We start from the raw sequence: 19,999 nt of genomic DNA, 5'->3' as shown, positions 1-19,999 counted from the left end.
ATTTATGCAGATTGCGTCGATCCAGCCAAAGTCTATTAATAGTAGATCTGCGCAGAGAATAAAGGACCTCGTAGAGACTGTGCGCCACCTGTAGTAACCTTCCATCACGTAGTATAGTCTTGGCCAATGCCTGACTGTGCCATGTGTAGGGTAGAGCCTCATAAGCTCTAGGCTTCTCATTGATGCGTAGGGGACTGATGCTGTCCAGGTCCGCAATGTGCATCCTAAAATGGATGCGTACATCTTCTCCGGGCAGAATCTCCACGAGCCTGATCTTGGAGCTTCGCCATGGAAGCGATATGTAAGAGTAGGGTTCCGTGGAATCTTGTCCGCGACGCGAAAGTCGGATACTTTTAAACCTCAGCCCATACTAAGAAAAATACCAGTAGCGGGATTATAAGGCCGCGCCAGGTTTATATAGGGATTATATCAAAATAAGGCGCGGCCTCATAGTAACCTCGCTATTACTATCACACCGTCGCTAGATCTCGCTATTATCGATAAAACTATTTGTATAATAAAGGCTCTCCGCCTTCCCGAGATATATAGAATAAAAAGAAGACTCGCTGCTATCGAAGCTAAGGATTTTTATAAAAAAGAGAACTTTATTAATAATACTACTTATATAATCTAATTTAATTCTCTTTATTTTATCTCGCTAGCGTCTCTAATTAAGCTATATTATATTTATTATTAATAAGCTTGTTAGGAGCAGCCCCTACGGGGGCCCTACAGAGGTCCTGCGGGCAGGTATTTAGGTCCAAATAGGGGTGTCTGGCTGTCAAGCGCAGACACCCCCGGGACCAGGCTTTTTTAGCTGAGTTGCTAACAATAGTGTCTGCGCTTTGTTTCCGGGTCGGTAGCCTAAAGAATTTGGCTAGCCACCCCGGAGCGACACTAGCCATTGCCGGGGGTGACACGCTTAGTCTACTGAGGGTCGGGGGGCGCTATCACTTATGCGCTATCATCTACCACGTGGTATTTATTAATGATTTCAATAGCCTCGATAGTCACCATTTAAACAGTCTTTAATAAATACATTTATCACAATTAATTAATTCTGGGTATCTTTATTATACTCGCTTTCTTTTTTATAATTTACTATAACGAAAGATAGTAAATCGAAATAGCTAAAGGTTCTTAAGAATTATAAGACTCTTTCTATTAATTAATAATTTCTACTTACTTAGAATATATCTAATATTATTTTTAAGTATTTAAAGAATAGATTTAACGACCTCGAATATAATAATATATCTTATACTATCGCTAAAACTTTACTTTATATAATTTCTTTAATAATTATAAAAGTAATCGATTAACTAGATAATAAAGAATTACTCGTTATTATACTACGCTTAAAATAGTTTATTAAGCGTATTAAAGGCGATATTATAACTATAAAAAACTTTATAAAAATAGTAATTTTTAAGATATAAGGCTTAATAGACGTATAAACGAAAAACCTTTTAATTGTCTCTTCGTTACTCTTTTAAAATATATTATTATTATACTCGTTATAGCTAGTCTTATTCCTAAAACTTAATAAAAAAAAAGATTATTAAATTACTATTAAGATTAAAGATAAAAATATAATCTAGAAATTTCGAGTTTAAATCTTTAAGTAGCTATAGAATTTTATTAAAACTCGACTTAGATATTATTTAACACTTAAATCTATCGAAGTTAAAGTCGCTAGATAACTTAAATCTAAGAATCTATAACTTCTAATAAAAATTCAAAAAAGCGCTAAAATCTTAAGAAATATTAAGAAAGTTAAGAAATAAGTAGCGTATTTTAATATTAACGCGTTTATTTTAATTCTTACTTTTAATATAATTATTTATAATATCTCTATTAAACTTTATTAATTTCTAAAAAATATCGAGAGTCTTATCAAAATTATTCTTAAATTAAATATTTATAGAATTTTAAAAGTCGAAATTTAATATTTAAGCTAGCTAGATAAGAATAAAATTAAAAATTTATTAATTAAAATCTTAATAATAATTATTAAATTTATAAATCTCTATTACGCGAATATTATCTAATTAGATAATTTAAGCTAAAAAACTTTAAAAGAAAATATATATTATAATTACGAAAAGTATATTCGAGAAAGTAGAGTTAGTAGATATTTTCGCTATTAAAAACTTAAATATATTATATTCTTATACGAAGTTAAAGAATTAACCTACGCGTATTATATTTAAAAATATAATATTTATATATATAAGAAGCTTAAAAAATTAGACTTTAAATCTATATATATTAATTATAAAGATTAATATAAAGTATTTTAATTAAGCTATCTACACTATAAAAGTATTATCTTAAAAATAATTAAGAAAAGATAAAGATTTTAAGCCCTTTATTTTAAAAATAGCTTTAATTAATTATAGATAAATATTAATTAATTTTAAAATTTAAGTAATAATATAATTATATCTCGAAATATAGAGTTAAATATAGTTAAACTAAAGAGAATTAGAAAATTTAAATAAATTACTATCGCTCTTATCGCGATAATAATAAAGAAAGTTATTACTTAATAAACTTATCTAGATATCGAAATAATAGAGCTATTATCGATCTTTATCGAGATTCTAAATACTTAAATTAAAATATTTATCGAGATTTTTTAATAGAAAATTATAATATAATTAGATACTATAATAACTAAAGTTATAGCAATTATAAAAGCGAATATCTTCTCACTTTTATTTATATTTAATAATATTTCTTTACTCTTAGAGAAGTTATAATAGATAATAAAGATAGAGAAAAGAATAAATATAATAAGAAGTTTACTTATATTATTAAATAAAGATTATTATAAAAAATAAAAGAGAAACGATAAAATAATAATACGAACGCCGCTATCGATTTAAATTAAAATCTTTAATCTTATAAATCTTTAGAAATAGAATATTCTATTCGAGATTTTACTTATATTAACTTCTTAATAATATAAAGATCTATTTAAATAATTAAGAAGAGATATAGAAATTATAAAAATCGTAGATAAAGAAAATTAGATATTCTTTATAAATAAATCTAATAAGAAGATTTCGAGTTTATTCTTTTACGATAAATTAATAGATAAAAAAACTCTTATTTAAGAAGTGGCTAGAAAGAGTTATATAGCGTTATTAAGAAGATTTAATATAGAATTCTTTTAGACTAGATTAAATCATCGAATTTCTATAAAATTATACTATCGAATTATACGAAGCTTTAGAATTATAAATAATAAAAATAATAATATTAGTAGTAGCGATATTAGTAAAAATACTATAAATATCTTATTTTACGATAACTCTTAATAAGAGTATACTCGAAATAATAAGTATTAAAGTTATTAAAATCGCGATTTAGAATATTATAATATAATATTAATAAATTATTAGATATTATAATCTCACTCTTTTAGAAATATACTCTATTTCGATACGATATTTTAGTTATTTAAGAATTCTAAAAAAACTTTAGAAAGAAATAAATATTTTATCTAGCTTTAATAAACTTTTATATATACTATCTAAATCGCGAAGAATTAATTAGAGTATATATCTATATTAGTATTAAAATTTCTAAAAATAAATAATATTCTTAAATATATAGCGTAGATTTAATAATAATAACGCTTAAATTTTAAAAGCTAGATTAGAAAACTCTTTATATATATAATATTTATAACGTATTACTCTCTTAAAGATAAGAGATCTACTTTTATATAAATAGAAATAAAATTATTTAAAATTACTTAGAAATTATCTCTCTTAATACTCTTCGAATTATAATTATAAGAAATATAATTAATAAGCATTTAATTATAAACGATTTTAATCTATATTATTCTCTATAAATAAATTCTAAAAAATATTAATATCGAGAGATCTTATAATTAATAAATATTATTAATAAAGCTAGACTTTACTTATTAATATAAAAAGATATATTTATCTTTAAATTAAAAAAGCGAAGCGAGATAATTATTATAAATCTTACTTTAATTATAATAAATATAATCGATATTATAATTAAATATAATATTATAAAAAAAAAAAAATTCGACTTAGATTATAAAGCGATCTTTATAGAATTAAATTAAAACGTATATTTAATATTCTTAAAAGAGATTTATAATTAAAAGAAGATTAATAAAGTAACGTTTTATAATAATCTTTAATTTAAACTATTATTAATTAACGTCTTTATTATAATTATCGAAGATCTAAATAAATAGATAAATTATTTTATCGAGATTCTAATTAAAATAATATAGAATATTATTCTAATTAATCTAATTATCGCGAAATTTAGATTTAATATAAATTTAAAAAGTAAGAAAATTATTTTAAAGATTAGAAGATTAAAGTTATAATAATAATAAATTTAGAATAGAAAAGATAGAAGAAAGCTTAATATAATTTAAAATATAAAATTAAAACTTATTAAAAGTAAGAGAATAAAAGATTAAAGATAATATATAAAGAAATATAATAGCGATAAGAAATTCTAAAGACTAGATAAGTAGATTAAAAGCGAATAAATTAAAATTATATTCTTTATATTAGAACTCGCGAGGTTTAATAATACTATCGCTATCGAAGTTAAAGAAAAAATAACGCTTTTAAAAGATATCTTCTTTTTTAAAGCGAGATAAGTAAACTTAAATAACTTATAAGAATATTAATATCTCGACTTAAAAGAATTTCTATTAATTATAATATAAGAAATTTAATAAGTAATATTTATAAGTTATTTTAATAAAGCTATTAAAATAGATAAATTAATCTTTTAAATTTTATAACTCGCTCTTAGATATATAGAGAGATAAATAAATTATATTTATAATATATATCTTAACCTCGAATATTACTTAAAGTACTTTCGCTATTTAAAAATAATAATATTAAAAAAACTTAATAAGAATAATTATATTTAGTCTAAATTATATAGATTAATTATTCTTTTTAATATATTAGAAAAGAAATTTAAAAAAATTATCGCTATAAAAATTAGCTATTTAATAAAAAAATATTAACTACTTTCTAAAAAGTATATAGATAAAAAAAAATTATTATTAATCGAGAATATAATTTATATAATACTCGAAGAAATATATAAAATTTAAAAGTCTAAAAATAATTAGATAGCTTCGCTATTAATATTAGATATTAAGAGCGCCTTTAATAATATCTCTTATTTTCGACTAATTTATAATTTAAGAAAAAGAGATATTAGCGAAAAAGTTATTAAATAAATTATAAGCTTTCTAGATAATAGATTAATAATTATCGCTATATCTAAAGACGAGTTATCTAGATATAAAGTCGAGATTAAAATTTTTTAAGACTTCTTAATTTTCTTTATTCTCTATTTATTTTATAATATAAATATTATAGATATCTATAAAGCGAAAGATTATTTAATATTTACTTATATCGACGATATTAGCGTGCTTATAAGAGATCTTATAATTTAAATTAATTATAAAACGCTAAAGATAATTTATATTAAAATTTAGAAATAAATAATAATATATATATTAGAATTCGAAATAGATAAATATTAATTTATATACTTTTAATTAATTATAATAAGAATAATAAAGAAGTAAGTAAATAATAATTTTAACGTATTATTAAATTTTAATATTTATATTATAAAGTCTAAAGCGATAATAAAACTTTTTAAGTTTATACTTAATCTAAAGCTAGAATAAAAAAATTATATATAATTACTTAAAGCTAAAATTATTATAAAACTTAATAAATTAATAAGCTACGCGAGATTAGCCTAGAATATTTTTTATAAAGATCTATAAAAACTCTATTAAGAAATAATTTTATTTACGCTATTATTTAAATATATAATTTAATATATATTATTAATCGTAGAATATAAGAATAGAAAATAAAAGATATTTAAGATACTTCGAGCTATATAAAAAAGAGCGATATATATTATTATAAAAGAATAAAAGAATATCTTAAAGATTATCTTAAATATTAAATATTATTAACTCTTAATTAATCTTATCTTAGAAAAAGTTATTATAAAGATTATTATTAGAATCTAAACTTATTCTAATTATAATATTATTAGATTTATATAAAATATAGATAAATAGTAAAAGCTAATTAATAAAAGAGCGAAGCTTAAAAATTCTCTAGAATAAATTAAAGATATTATATATTAATAATAAATATAAAGCTCGATAAAGTAATATATACTCTATATTATATCTCTATAATAAAAATTATTAAAAATAATAATTAGTAAAAATAGAAAGAAAGTTATTAAGTAATATAATAAGATTATTAATATTAATTATATCTCGCTATATATATATATAAATAATAGCGAAATAGAAAATAAAATCGAAGTCTTTATTTATATTTCTTAAATTATTAATATTTAAATATAATATTTTAATAATAGCGAGTATTATATTATATATATAGACGAGCTAAAAGAAATTAATATAATATATAAAATAATTATTAATATTATTTTTTTAAGTTTAATTATCTAGATAGATAATTAAATAGCGATATAATTAATAGCGAACTTTAGAAAATAAATAAGATAATATATTCTTAGTAGAATAGTAAAGAAGCTAATAAAGCTTAAAGAAATAAATATATCTATTATCTTATAGTAGATTACGATTTATAAAGATATCTTAGAGAATAAAATAGCGAACGAGCTCGTTAAATAAGTATTAAAAAAAGATATTAAAGAAAATAAGTTTTATTTACTCTCGATAACTAAATAGCGTATTAAAAAACTAATTTATAATAATTAATAAGTACTTTAAGAGATATATACTTAAGATATCGAGCTTAAATAACTTATTTCTATACTTTATTATAGTATTATAATCTTTTATATAAAGATAAAGAAGATTATAAGCTTAGTAATAATATAGCTAAAAACTAAGAAATTAACTCTTAAAAATCTTTTTTATATATATTAAGTAATTAATTCGTCTAAGTATAATTATAGAGAAGATAATTAAACTTAAAATTATATTTTTATAATATATTCTTTATATATAGAAGATAAATAAGCTACTTAAAGTAATTAATTAATTAATATTAAGAATATTCTATTTAAATTAGATCTTATAATAAAAATAATAAAATTTATAATAAGAATATAAATATTAAAAGTCTTTAATAAAGTTATAATTTAATTTAATAAATATAGATATTATAATAAGAAATTTAATATTAAAGATAACTTATAGCTTAGATATTAAAAAATATTATAAATAAAAGTATACTTCTAAAAAGTCGTAAAATTAGAGTTTAATTTATATATTTTAATACTCTTAAATAAATAATATTTAATTACTTTATTTATAAACTATTTTATTAATATTATTAATATCATTTTCTTTTCTTCTTATATTTATCTTCTACTCTTTAATATAATATTAATTAAAAGTATTAAATATAATATCTTAAAAACTCTAGAAATTTTATAAGAGTTAGCTCTTATGAGAAATATCTTTATTTATTATCGCCCTTTAATAATAATAGAATATTATTATTAAAAGTTATTACTCTTACTATTAGAGATTAAATATAATATCTTTTATAATTTATTTAAAGATAATTATTATATTTTTTAATAAGCTAAGAATATACTAATTATATCGATTAATCTTCTTATATTCATCTGCAAATCTGAAAAGTTCCTTTCCGCACGATTTCCGCCGGGTCCGCACCATAAGCACGATTTAGCACGATTTAGCCTATTAAGTAGACTTTACCTATATTTAATCCTTTCCGCCAGTTCTATCAGTTTAGCAACTTCAAAAAATTTTTAATAACTTTAAAAATTTTGCGTAATGCACTCTAATATACTCTAAGTACTATTCTATATATGGTATCAATATATATCATTATCAATATACGTATTATTATGCGTTATATTAGAGTATTACCCACGTAATTAATTTTATTAAATCATCTAATTCCGTAGCCAAATTTGAGTTGACGTTGATACTCGTTGTTGTAGAACCTTGCCGTCGCAACGTCGATTATTAGAACTTTTCTTTTTTTATGCGTATTGCTATTAAACTGGCAGAACTAACGGAAAAGATTAAGATAGTTATTAAATCGGCGGAATTTTGGCTGATTTTTGAGATAGTTGCTAAACCGGCGGAATTCTTAATTTCAGCCCTATTCGCAAGATCAGCAATTTGAAATTTAGTAGGAACTTTTCAGATTTGCAGATGTTTAAAAATCTAATATACGCTATAATAGAGAGTCTTCTTAATTTAATAATTAAATATAATAATTCTATAATTTATAAAATAATAAATATATAAATCTAATAGAATAAGTATAATATTAAAAATAATAAATAATATAAAAGATAAAACTTTTAAGGATCTTAGAAAGAGAAGTAAATATTTTATAATTTTATTATAGTCTTAAATAGTAGAATAAAAGTAATATCTTAATTCTAATTCTATAAAATAAGATATATATTATATAAACTCGAGTATAGACTATAAGACTCTTTTAATACTAATATTATTATTTTTTCAAGATATTTTCCTTCGCGAGAATAATAATAATAAGAGAGAGAGCTTCTAAACTTAAGAAGATTAATTAAATCTCGAATTAATATAAAAGAGTATAACGAACTTAATACTTATCTATAGTAATATAATCTTATTCTCTTAATTTTACTCTCTTAGATAAATAGTTTATAATATATTTATTTATAAGATTAATAGATAAAATTATATATATAGAACTCTTACTATTAGCGATTATTAGGAAAATAATTATTCTATTAATAAAATAGTCGATAATCATATCTTATAATAAGAGATTATATATAATTTTAAAGTTTTTATCTTCTTTTTAATATAGATTATATTTAATTTTTAGCTCTTAAATCTTTATTTATATTAATAAATTCTAGATATAATCTCTAATCGATTAAATCGAGTCTCGTTATTCTTAATCTCGCTTATAATATCTTATAATATTTTTCTACTTTTAGCGATAATTATCGCGATTAAGATATTTAGAGAGATATAAAAATATTATATTCTATATATAATATAGAATATATTAATATTATTATATTTAAAGATAATTATCTATAACTTTAAATATAGTTAAAAAAATAGAATTAAGATTAATTATAATATTATTAAAAATTTATAAAATACTTTTTTAAAGAAGTATAATAGTAATTATATCGCTTTATTAGAAAAGCTAGATAATTTATAATAAATAATTAAATTTAAATATCTTTATTTCAAAATTATAGCCTTTATATAAGATAAGAATCTAAAGAGATAATATATTCTTATAATAAATATAAGCGTAGATTCTCTTACGAAAGACTCTCTAGCGAAACTAGTTAATTTATCTACTCTCTAGTAAATATATAATTTATTATTTTAAAGTAATATTATAGATAATAACTATTAATATATAAAAAAGAATATATTTAATATTTATTATATAATATAATAGTAATATATTTAGAGAAATCGATATAGAAGATATCTTTAGAATAGATTTTTAGAAGTCTATTTATAAGATAGAAATTATTTAAGTATTAGATTAAATATTATAAATAGAGAAATAATATAATAACTCTATTTAGATATAGAATTTAAGAATATAAAAGATATAGATAATTAATCTAGCGATTATAATAATTAAAATATAATTATAATATAATAATAATATTCTAAAAGAGAATATATTTTATAGATATCGCTATTTAATATTATAATAATTATAAAATATAGAGATAATTACTTTAAAAAAGATATTTAAAATATCGCTTTTTAAGTAATTATATAAAAGTTAATTAATTAATTAATATTAGATAGAAGATAATAAAATAAATAATATAAATAAGAAACTTCGATAAAAGTAAGATAAGATAGAATTAGAGAGATATAGCTCGAAGATAATCTCTTTAATTAACACTATTTCTTCTCTTCTCTTTTCTCTATATCTTTATATATATTAGATATATAGATTACTCTAGATAATATATTATATATAAAAACCAAACATAGTCGAAAGATCGAGTAGAGAAAAATGATTTTACTCTTACCTATATGACTAGAGGGACGCCCCTCCGATGTAGGAATCACACACACACACACACTAAGGGTCGGGGGTTCGAGGACGCTTGGATCCCCCATCAAAAATCAGAAACTTGATTTTTCAGAGGGTCGCTCGGGTGAAAGTCACGCCGAAGGCGGGCCCCGAAGCCGAATATTTTCGGGCAGGACGCCCTATTCCAATGAGGACATTTTCGGGCAGAACGCCCCAGGGCAAAAAGCCCAAGCAGACGCCCAGGGTAAAAGAAACCCCGAGGCCGGCCAAAAAACAGGCCTGAATTTGATTTGTGTGCGCTAAGGCGGGGCCACAGGCCCGGAATACAGCCCCATTCCCACATTGTACCGGTGCGAAGGCGGGGCCAAAGGCCTTTCACTTGGTAGCCCCGTGGGCAAAAGCCCCAGAGGCAATTTCAAGCCCCGCAAATGAGCGGGCATTTAGAAGTCTTCGGGGGAGTAAACCCCGAAGCACAGGGCATGTTGTCCTTAAAATCGTGGATCTTTCGGGGAAGAGTCCCCAGGACATCGCGATTTTTGCACTGTCTTCGGAGCTCGAGGACGAGCCCCCTAGAGGGGGAGGCATTGTTAGGAGCAGCCCCTACGGGGGCCCTACAGAGGTCCTGCGGGCAGGTATTTAGGTCCAAATAGGGGTGTCTGGCTATCAAGCGCAGACACCCCCGGAACCAGCTTTTTTAGCTGAGTTGCTAACAAAGCTCTTTTAAAATTTCTTAATCTTCTTATTAATAAATAAACTCGATTATTTAACGTAATATCGCTATTTATTAAACGAAAATACGCTTTCTTATATTATTCTTTTAATTTATTATACTCGCCTTTAAATCGTAAAATTTAATCTTAATCTTATTAAGTATTTTACGAATATTTAATATATATTTATTAAGATTATTAGATTTATTATAGATATTTTAACGCGATTTTTAAGAGTATTATAAACGCGAGTTTATTATATTTAATTCTCTTTTATAGCTCTTTCTACTTATTAAGATTAATAGAGATTTTTTATTTAATAAAGAGATAATAAAAGATAAAGAGAATATTAAATAGTAGTAATAGCGATTTAAACGCGTTAGAGTATATATTATAATTTCACTTAGCATTATTAAGATTACTCTTATTCTTCTTTTATAATAAAATTATATTATTTTTTAAGAGAATTTCTAATAGAGAATAATCTCGATTAATATCTTTAGAATTATTATTATACTAATTTAACTTTTTCTAAATATTCTTAAAGTTCTTATATTATAAGAGTTAATAAATAATATATTCTTAAAAGATTATAGTAAGCGAGATAAAGTTATAAAGCGAAGTTATAGATAGCTTTAAAAAAATTAATAAATAATAGTAAGATATAAAGAAGAAGAGTATAACAGATAAGGAGGGCTGTTAAATTACTATAAGAGGGCCTTACTAATCCGACGGGTCAACCTAATTATTCTCCAGTAATATTACCGTAAGGGTAGGCTGAGGTTTAAAAGCTCCCCGAAAGTCGGGGTCGACGCAGCTTGTATCGCCCAGTAGACCTAGCTATGGGATTTGCATGGGTGTAGCTCAAGCGTGCTAGTTGCGCTTGGGTCGGCGGCTTTATTTCGCGGTTCCTGGACCAGATCCGCCATGGCCTCGAAGGAAGGCGTAAGAGCGCCAGTGCCGCGGAACCGACCTGGGGGCGCACAGCAATTCATACAGGTGGAATTTCGGACTTCGATGCCAGTCCCTGTAGACTGTCAACTCGCGATGTACGGATCTCGATGCCTTGCAAAAGAGAGCTGAGGTGCTCGGATACTGCTGAAACTCTTACGTTGGTCATGCCTAGTGGCAAGTGCATGAAGCTTTTTTCATCCCAACGGCGGAATCCTTTCGGAAATGCATGGCTCATGGGATTTCTGCTTGAGACGCAAGTTGGATAAAGAGATATGGGGTCAAGAAAAGGGTAAAAACAAAAGCACGAGCTAAGAGGAAGGGACGGGCCAAGAGGGGCTCATGAGAGCAGGAGATGTAGGTAGAACAATCTAAACTGAAGACGAAGACAGGCAAGAATTTATGTATAGTGCAGATATATGGTGACTGAAAGATCGAAATTTGCTGAGAAACCAAAGCTAGCCATTTAGGACTTAGCGTCCAGGCACCGTGAGTCGACGTGTCACATGCCCGCTGGCAGCAATCCTACTCAGTTAAATGGAAACGGTCACAAGCATTAAGACTGAACGCATAGCCAATGATAATACGCTATTAGTACAATGATACCAACCCCTCAAAGTAATCGCAGCTCCCTCCACAGCCTCTCATGTCCCGCGGCAACTGGATACAGCGGCCTGAAAACCATCTGCAATATCTTGACATAATCGCTCATCTCCCTCAGAATCATCTCGTTGGTGAACACAATTGCTAGGTCATGCACTGTCCTGTTTCTGACCCGGTCCGCAAGAGCAGCCACGAGGCGAGGGAACGGAGCGTCCATACCGAGCACGAAATCGTCAAGAGGCGGGTCCCGAAGGAAGTGGTGCGCGATATTTACCTTGTTTCGATAGATCATGTTTTCGAGGTTCAGACAGTACTGAAGAAGAGCCCATGTGACTGACTTTCCGGAACCAATCCTCTGATTATTGGCTTGTATTATCAGCTGAGGGGCAGAGCGGATAGCGAGACGTTTGAAGTCGACCCAGGCATCGATAAGGGCTTTTAAGACGGTGCCGTGTAACGCTTCTAAGATCATGCTGTCATGCTGGTTGACATTGATGCTTGCGAGCTGTTCCAGGACGTAAAAGCGCTGAGGTTGGTCGAGGAAGTAGGTAAATAGGTCCACGACTTCACTGACGTTGATAAAGTGCTGCATTTGGAGAGCGCGTACTATCTCACGTGAGAGACTTTGATGGAAGATGCCGTCTACAATTTGGGCATCGACGATGCTGGATTCTAGATTGCTCCTTCCCGACTGAAGTTCGTCGTCATCGAGGGCAAATCTTTCGGGGTAGTCGTCATCCAGGTCCATCGAATCAGACATTTCGGGTTCGACAGTCGAGGTTGCGGCCGCGGCTTCGACAGCCGCTGTCTCATTCGCAGGAGGAGAGTTAGGTAAGTCTGCAGGCGAGGCTTGAAGCACTATTCCGATTGGCGTCGTCTCGCTGAAGCGCTGATGCTCTGGCTCCTTGAGTTGATCTGGCTGCTCCGGAAGTTGATTTAAAGGTTCTAATCCGTCATCGATGTAGATCTCACAATCTTTGAGGACTAGAGAGTATTCCTCTTCCTCTTTTATAGGTACGGAGTACTCTTCCTCGTCGCTCGAGGTACGGTCAGCTTCGTCTTGGGCTTTGAAGCGCAATTCGGACTCTCTGTTTGCCATAGCAGCTTGAGACTGTCGAATTAGGGCTTCCTGATCCTCGGCGTCTCCAATCCGCGGCCCGTCCAAAGATTTTGACTTGTGAGTTCTGACGTGTCCTGGGATAAAACGGTCATGCTGGTATCTCTTTGAACAGAAAGGACATTTAAATGGTTTTGAATGGCCACGGTAGACGATACAGAGAGGATGTAGACCGACATAATGCTCGTACAGGGTATCAAAGTCTAGAAAGGTGAGCTGGCATCCCGGGTCTGGGCAAGATCCGGACTGTACACTGCCTCTCCTGTTTAGAATACTCTGTCCGCTGGCTGGAGCTTTCCCACCTGTAGGTTGCTCAATTATTGTATGGGATGAAGCACCATTTCCAGTTGCTGGAGCAATGCGGTGCTCCATCTCACATGGTTCGTGATGTTTGCATTCGTTCACGGTAGGGAAGAACCTCTGGCAACCCAGACAGAGGTGTCTGTGCTTCTCCAACCGGTGCTTCTCCAACTCGTCTCGATTTTCACAAAGACGTTCGCAGTCAGAACATTGGAGACGGGAGGTGTGTTTTACGGTGAAATGACGGGCGAGAGCACCAGCGTTCGCTGATGTCGTCCAGGCGCATTCTGCACATATGTACTTGGGTTTGGTGGGTTTGATCTCGAAATCTTCAAGCTTGATCGGATGGCTCTGGTCGACTGGGTGCTGGCTTATATTCTGGAGTCGCCGATTCAGGGCTGCTAGATTGCCGTATGAAGGGGACATCATGGGGGGTTTTTGTTAAGGCTGAATAATGGGCAGACGCTAGAGGTAAAGTTGCAAGGAGTAGGCTGTTCGGATACATGATGGGGAGTGTAGACTCGAAACATTTATGTAAGAAAAGGGTTAAAAAATCATGAAAGAATGACGACAATAATGAAAAGGGAGTAATATCGCCGGAAACGTCGAAGTGTCGAAGAAGTCAATCGAAGCGGCCCTTACAAGGAAGGACTTCATAGTTGAGCATGGCTACTGATGTATGAGAAAGTAGTCATATATCATTATGCTACGGCTGAGCCTCTACGGGGGTCCGCTGTCTCCTCGCCTGGCTTCCTCGTAAGGAGTCATCATCTTGAGGTTTTGAGAGGCAGTCAACGGAGAGCGCAGGTTTCGCATCTCCATTAGCTGCTAGTTCCAGATGTAGGTCCTTCTGGCTGCTCATCTCATGGGGAAGGCTCGCGTCAGGTCTCCGGGAAGCCTCACTTTCAATGTCGAGGAAGGCGTTGCCCCGGGTGCCGTGACTTTTACGGGCGTGACCTCGAGATGGAAGCAGAAAGGGCACTGCACTTGTTTATTGGTATTAACAAAGCTGAAGGAACAAGAAAGGATGGATGATATTGAGAGAGATGACGCAAGAAGGTGCAAAGAGAGAAGGCTGCCCCTGAGGAAGTTGGCGACTCGGTGTCGAAACCGGCTAGCGCCCGAAAGGTGAACCCGTTCCGGCGCCAAGTCTCTCGAGTGCGATTGAGTGGACGATCAAAACCGGCAGGTACCCGCTACTGGTAAGCCCAAGGGCCAATCAAGCAGCATCGTGGGTACCGTAGCAATCAGCCATAATGAAACCACTTTCTTTGCCAAAGGAGCAGGTGATCCTTTGGGAAGGTCTCTTCTCGTCTCTCTCTTGTTCCTGCGCCTGAACAAGTTTGTGTGCAGCTGCTTGAACATCTGATTTGATGGGCTCCTTCAGACGACTCTTTTCTCTTCTTATGCAACCTTCTCCTTCTGTCTTCAGTCTCCTTTCCCGTCCCATCTGAATATACTCTCCAATCAACAGCATCATAGCAGACATCATCTCCTATTACCCATACACCATCCAAGTAGGTAGCTGCAGGCCGGCATACAAACATTCGTCATGGCTGTGCAAGCCCTGCTCCGAGATGGAGCCCTTAAGAACCTTTCGTCGCCGTCCTATCTTTCGCTCCCTCAGCTTGACTCCTTGTCTCTATCAAACATCATGTCTTCCTTCATGCCTTCTGTAAGGGCGCTTTCCAAAGCTGCACTGACATATTCGCAATTCGCCCTCTTTGCCTCAAGCAACACCGTCTCTGGGGGCTCGCCTGAGACATGCTCTAATCCACAGATTAGCTGCCAAAACACCTCTGCTATAGCGAACACATGCTGCTTCAATGCTCCTGGCGGGCAGCTGCTGCAGGTACATCAATACGCGCAGCATCTACATGCGCAAACTTTGACTGACTCCTTCCCCGCAGACTCAGTTTTGGGACGCTGACCCTTCGACTGGACCAGTCGATTCCTGGACCATTCACGGCCTCTGGTAGGTCCAACAGTCCTCTCCCATGTTCTCATGCTAACCTTCCACAGGCCGGACCACTGCGACGGAACCTTCGACTCCAATTGCGATGCGTCGCGTGCCTACACCAACATCACCGGCATCCTAACCGCCGCCGGCCAGACTTCCCTTCTCTCGTACATGGATACCTACTGGGTCAGTGACACGGGCACAAACGAGGCTTTCTGGGAGCATGAATGGGGAAAACACGGCACATGTATCAGTACATTGGAGCCAGATTGCTACACGGATTATACGCCACAGGAGGAGGTTGTGGACTTCTTCAACCAGGTGGTGACTTTGTTCAAGACATTGCCGTCCTACACATGGTTGTCGAACGCGGGCATTGTGCCGAGCTCGACAACGACGTATACCTCGGCGGATATACTGGCGGCGTTGCAATCACCAAGAGGTGTGACTGCTGTTATCCAGTGCGAGAATACGGATGAGCTGGACGAAATATGGTATTTTTATGATGTCCAAGGAAGCGTGCAGACGGGGACTTTCATTCCTACTGATCCAGGTAAGGACCTTCATCTCTTTCCCCCCGTTGACTCTACTAACGTCGGGCTTAGACGGCGCAACATCAGACTGTCCAGCAACAGGCGTCAAATACCTCCCCAAATCCGGCTCCAGCACCTCATCCACTACCTCAACCACAATCACCACCTCTACCACCACTGCTCCCGGCACTAGCCCTACATCCGCACCCGGAACCCCTTTCTCCGGCAAGGGAACCCTCCAAGTCACCTCTGGCGGACAAGCAAACGGCTGCATCATCAGCGCAGGGACATGGTACATCGGCGGCACATGCGCTACTTTCACCGCGACGGCCTCTGGCAGCGGCTTCACCCTGACTTCCAGCAAAGGCCTGTGCGCGGTCCAAAACGCCGATCTTGTTTGCGCCTCCTCGGTTTCAACAGCCACTGTCTTTACGAGCTCTGCCGGTGAGCTGGCCTATGCTGAGAACCCGGCCTTCTATGCAAGCAGTGTCCCGTCGGGAAGCGTCCAGGCGACTGTCTCCACAGCGACCTTGGCGCAAGGGTTGACTATTACTTGGAAGAGTTCTTAGAGAGTGATGGGTTCGCATTGGATAATGGCGTCGTGAAGACAATTTGGAATAGTCGCTGCGATTGCATGATTCAGTAGCGTATAATCAATCTATTATCATTCCTCTGTCCGAAAGGTCCGCTCTAGCACCCTAGAAAGTACACGCTCTGGCTCTCTACAGATGCCCATGTTTCCCTGTATGGACTCGTATTAATCAAGCCTTGTCCACTCACTCACTCTCTCCCTCTCCTCTAATAAGTCTCCCAACAGCAATCGGAGGAGCATTCGGATCCTACCATTGAATGGCTAACGCGGCACTGCTACTTTACCTACGGACTCCGCAAGTGAGTACAGTACCGCCCGGTTGACTTTTCCTGGATCCCGGTTGGATCGTGGATGGTTTAGTGTCAACGGGTGGAATCCATATATCTACCAGGAAGAAATAAGAGAAGGAAAGGAAAGGAAAGAAAAGGAAAAAGAAAAGGAAAGGAAAGGAAAGAAGATTTCAGACCGCACTCCGCCTTTATTGACGGTTGGCCATGCAAATCAGTTGAGCTGAGTATGGTAGGAAGCAATTCAGAACACTGGTGCCCTCTGCCTGGGCACATATTAAGGCCCTCGCCACGCCACTAGCTTAGGTATTCATTATCGACTAACTATCTATGCCAGGTATTGAATCATTTCCTTCAGACTATATAATGACTATGGGCCTGCATGCTTCAATCCCGTGCTCCTTCACCCCGGCCCTTCACATGACGTAGAGAAGATTAGTGTCTACGCAACGTCAACATTGACCTCGTGGCGAATCAGAATGCGATCGCAGGGCTTTGCTTACTCAAAGGATGGCTGCAGCTCAGTTGCGGCTTTTGAGTATATTTGCTTTCGAGCTCGTCTCGGATGTTGTTCAACAACGAAACATAGCTCTGCTGCGGGTTCTTTTTCAATGCGGATATAAATGCCCATGACATGGCGCCTGTGGCTTGACCGGCGATCTGTGCGTCTTGAGATGTCTGGTCGTCCTTGCTGCCCGACCACATGATGACGTCCGCGGGCGATGTCTTTGTAACCTTGTTCCTCTCGTACACCTCATCGCCCGTTGTGGCTTTCTTGAAGAAGCCCATGGCTGTCGAAGCGATCCCACCTATATCTCCACGAGCGTATTGAGACACGATAGAAAGTAGACCCTGACCAGCCTCCTTGGCGAGGTTGGGTTCCTTGAGAACACCTTGCGTAGAGTAGATGTATGGAAGATCGAGTGCGGAGCCAGAGTGGCAGGAGTCGAAAATCGCCGTCAGGCGCACACCTGGCATGAGGGTCTGCACCATGATGCGGTGCATTTCATCGTCGACGATATGGCCGGCTACTCTGAAGTCGACAGGGTAGATTACTTCGTCGTAGCCGTCGTCTTCGTCGCCGTCAAGATCAGGCGTCTGTCCACCGTGGCCTGCCGATTGTCAGTATTTGGGACTATGCGTGTGTGAAGCAGGTACTGACCTGAGTAATGGAAGAATAACGAGTCGTTAGGTTTTGCGTCCTTCACCAGCCAGTGCATGGCACGCAGGATGTTTTGTTTGGTAGGCTGACTCATAGGATTTTGTTGATCGTCTGTCAAGATGACCATATCTTCCCGCGCGTAGCCAAAGTTGCCATTGAGATATGTAGACATATTTTTGACGTCATTGATGCACCCTCTCAGTTGCCCTCTCTGTCCGAAATAATTAATCCCTATCAGTAGCGCCTTGCGTCTCCCTGTGCAGTTCGAGTATTGGAAGCTGTATTGTGGAGGTGCGCCTGCACCAAAGCTCTGCTGGCTTTGAGGCGGTGGAGGTGGGGCGTTAGGGTTGCCTTGGGTGTATGCGTTTGTATGTGTGGTGGGTAGACCTTGGGAATTAGAAAACCGCACATTAATTAAGTAAGTCTTGTATTGGACTCACCAGGTCGTCCTCCGTATTGTGGTCCTCCAGGTACAGGCGGCCCGTAGCCCGAGCCTGCTGGTGGTGGTGTCTTGTATCACTATCAGCCCAACTCATGCCATTCTCGTAAAGACCCCGCATACCGGCTGATATCCTCCACTGTACGGTCTTGGTGGCTGCTGCGGTGGTGGCGGGCCATACCCTCCATAGCCTGGTTGTGGTGAAGGTCCTCCCTGAGGAGGTGGGTACCCTGAATAACCTTGCGGCCTACCTCGAGATTAGCAAGAGCCCGTGAAGGGAGAGGTAGGTATAGCACACGGATATCCATTTTGTGGAGGATATCCCTGTGGTGGTGGTCCGTAGCCTTGTGGAGGAGGGGGCCCGTAGCCTTGAGGAGGGGGAGCTCCATAGCCTTGAGGCGGGTATTGTTGCGGTGGTGGATAGCCATGTTGCTGCCCCTGGCCGGGGAAGAAGGACATGACAGCGTGCGATGAGAGAAAGGACAGCGACGTTGCCGAATCTCACACAGCGCAATGTTGAGGCTCGAGTCAATGGGTGCTCGGAATAAGAAATAGCAAAAGGTCGCAAGGAAGCACTCGTCGAGACGGAAAGCGGTCGACTTCAGGGGAATCAGGGAAGTGCTTGCGTCAGAAGATATTATAGAGATGTTCACTTATCGTGCAAATACTGGAGCACATCGAATCAACGGACAGAAGGTGAAGGTTGAAGGGGATCTCGGGGGGATGCCTGAGGTTGAAAGATGGACAAATTCAGGGTCTTGGCAGGAACGTGGGGCTAGAGTTAGATCGGCAGCGTCGGACTAGGAAATTGTTATCCGAGAGGCCCTCAGCAATCAGCATTTTTATTTGCACAATTTCATGGAGCGTGAAAAGGATAGATCGACAACATTTGATGATATGCTCTCCTATGGGTGAGGAGAGCTAGTGATGTATAAGGTAGATTACTGTCAAAGCGCAAGTCTGAGGTCATGAAGAGGAAGTGACGATCTTAAGCTCTTTCTTCGTCTTTGTCTTTGTGGGATAGGACCTCATCCCGAGCTTTGGTAGATATTGAATGCTGCAATGCATATATGACATCTAGTAGTCAGATTTCTATTCTTACGTGAGACCCTGATCCAACGACTGTGACCGAAATGCAGGAAATACGGTATCAGCAATGCAGTATTAATAATCCCAGCTGATGTTTTCCCCAATCAAATTCATGGCACTCCTCTTCAGCTACAAACC

General features: G+C 34.3%; 3 protein-coding genes across 3 annotated transcripts; 1 reads left to right on the top strand and 2 right to left on the bottom strand.

The window, feature by feature from the left end:
- Window positions 1-12,392: 12,392 nt before the first annotated feature.
- HO133_004929 (uncharacterized protein) lies at window positions 12,393-14,225 on the bottom strand (the record flags this gene model as incomplete). Its single annotated transcript, XM_037295841.1, has 1 exon — window positions 12,393-14,225. One exon carries the CDS (start codon window positions 14,223-14,225, stop codon window positions 12,393-12,395), a length of 1,833 nt encoding a protein of 610 aa, XP_037148539.1.
- Window positions 14,226-15,453: 1,228 nt separating this feature from the next.
- On the top strand, window positions 15,454-16,861 carry HO133_004928 (uncharacterized protein; the record flags this gene model as incomplete). Its single annotated transcript, XM_037295840.1, has 4 exons — window positions 15,454-15,651; window positions 15,710-15,774; window positions 15,822-16,312; window positions 16,365-16,861. 4 exons carry the CDS (start codon window positions 15,454-15,456, stop codon window positions 16,859-16,861), a joined length of 1,251 nt encoding a protein of 416 aa, XP_037148538.1.
- Window positions 16,862-17,587: 726 nt separating this feature from the next.
- HO133_004927 (uncharacterized protein) lies at window positions 17,588-19,231 on the bottom strand (the record flags this gene model as incomplete). The annotated part of the gene is made up of 6 exons (XM_037295839.1): window positions 17,588-17,613; window positions 17,675-18,283; window positions 18,334-18,720; window positions 18,774-18,843; window positions 18,896-19,019; window positions 19,071-19,231. 6 exons carry the CDS (start codon window positions 19,229-19,231, stop codon window positions 17,588-17,590), a joined length of 1,377 nt encoding a protein of 458 aa, XP_037148537.1.
- Window positions 19,232-19,999: the final 768 nt, after the last annotated feature.

Source organism: Letharia lupina (genome assembly GCF_014066315.1).
Source record: "Letharia lupina isolate WasteWater1 chromosome Unknown contig_20, whole genome shotgun sequence".
In the NCBI taxonomy this organism is placed as follows: domain Eukaryota; kingdom Fungi; phylum Ascomycota; class Lecanoromycetes; order Lecanorales; family Parmeliaceae; genus Letharia; species Letharia lupina.
Note: the sequence above shows the minus strand (reverse complement) of the source record. Positions and strands in the feature narration are given on the sequence as shown.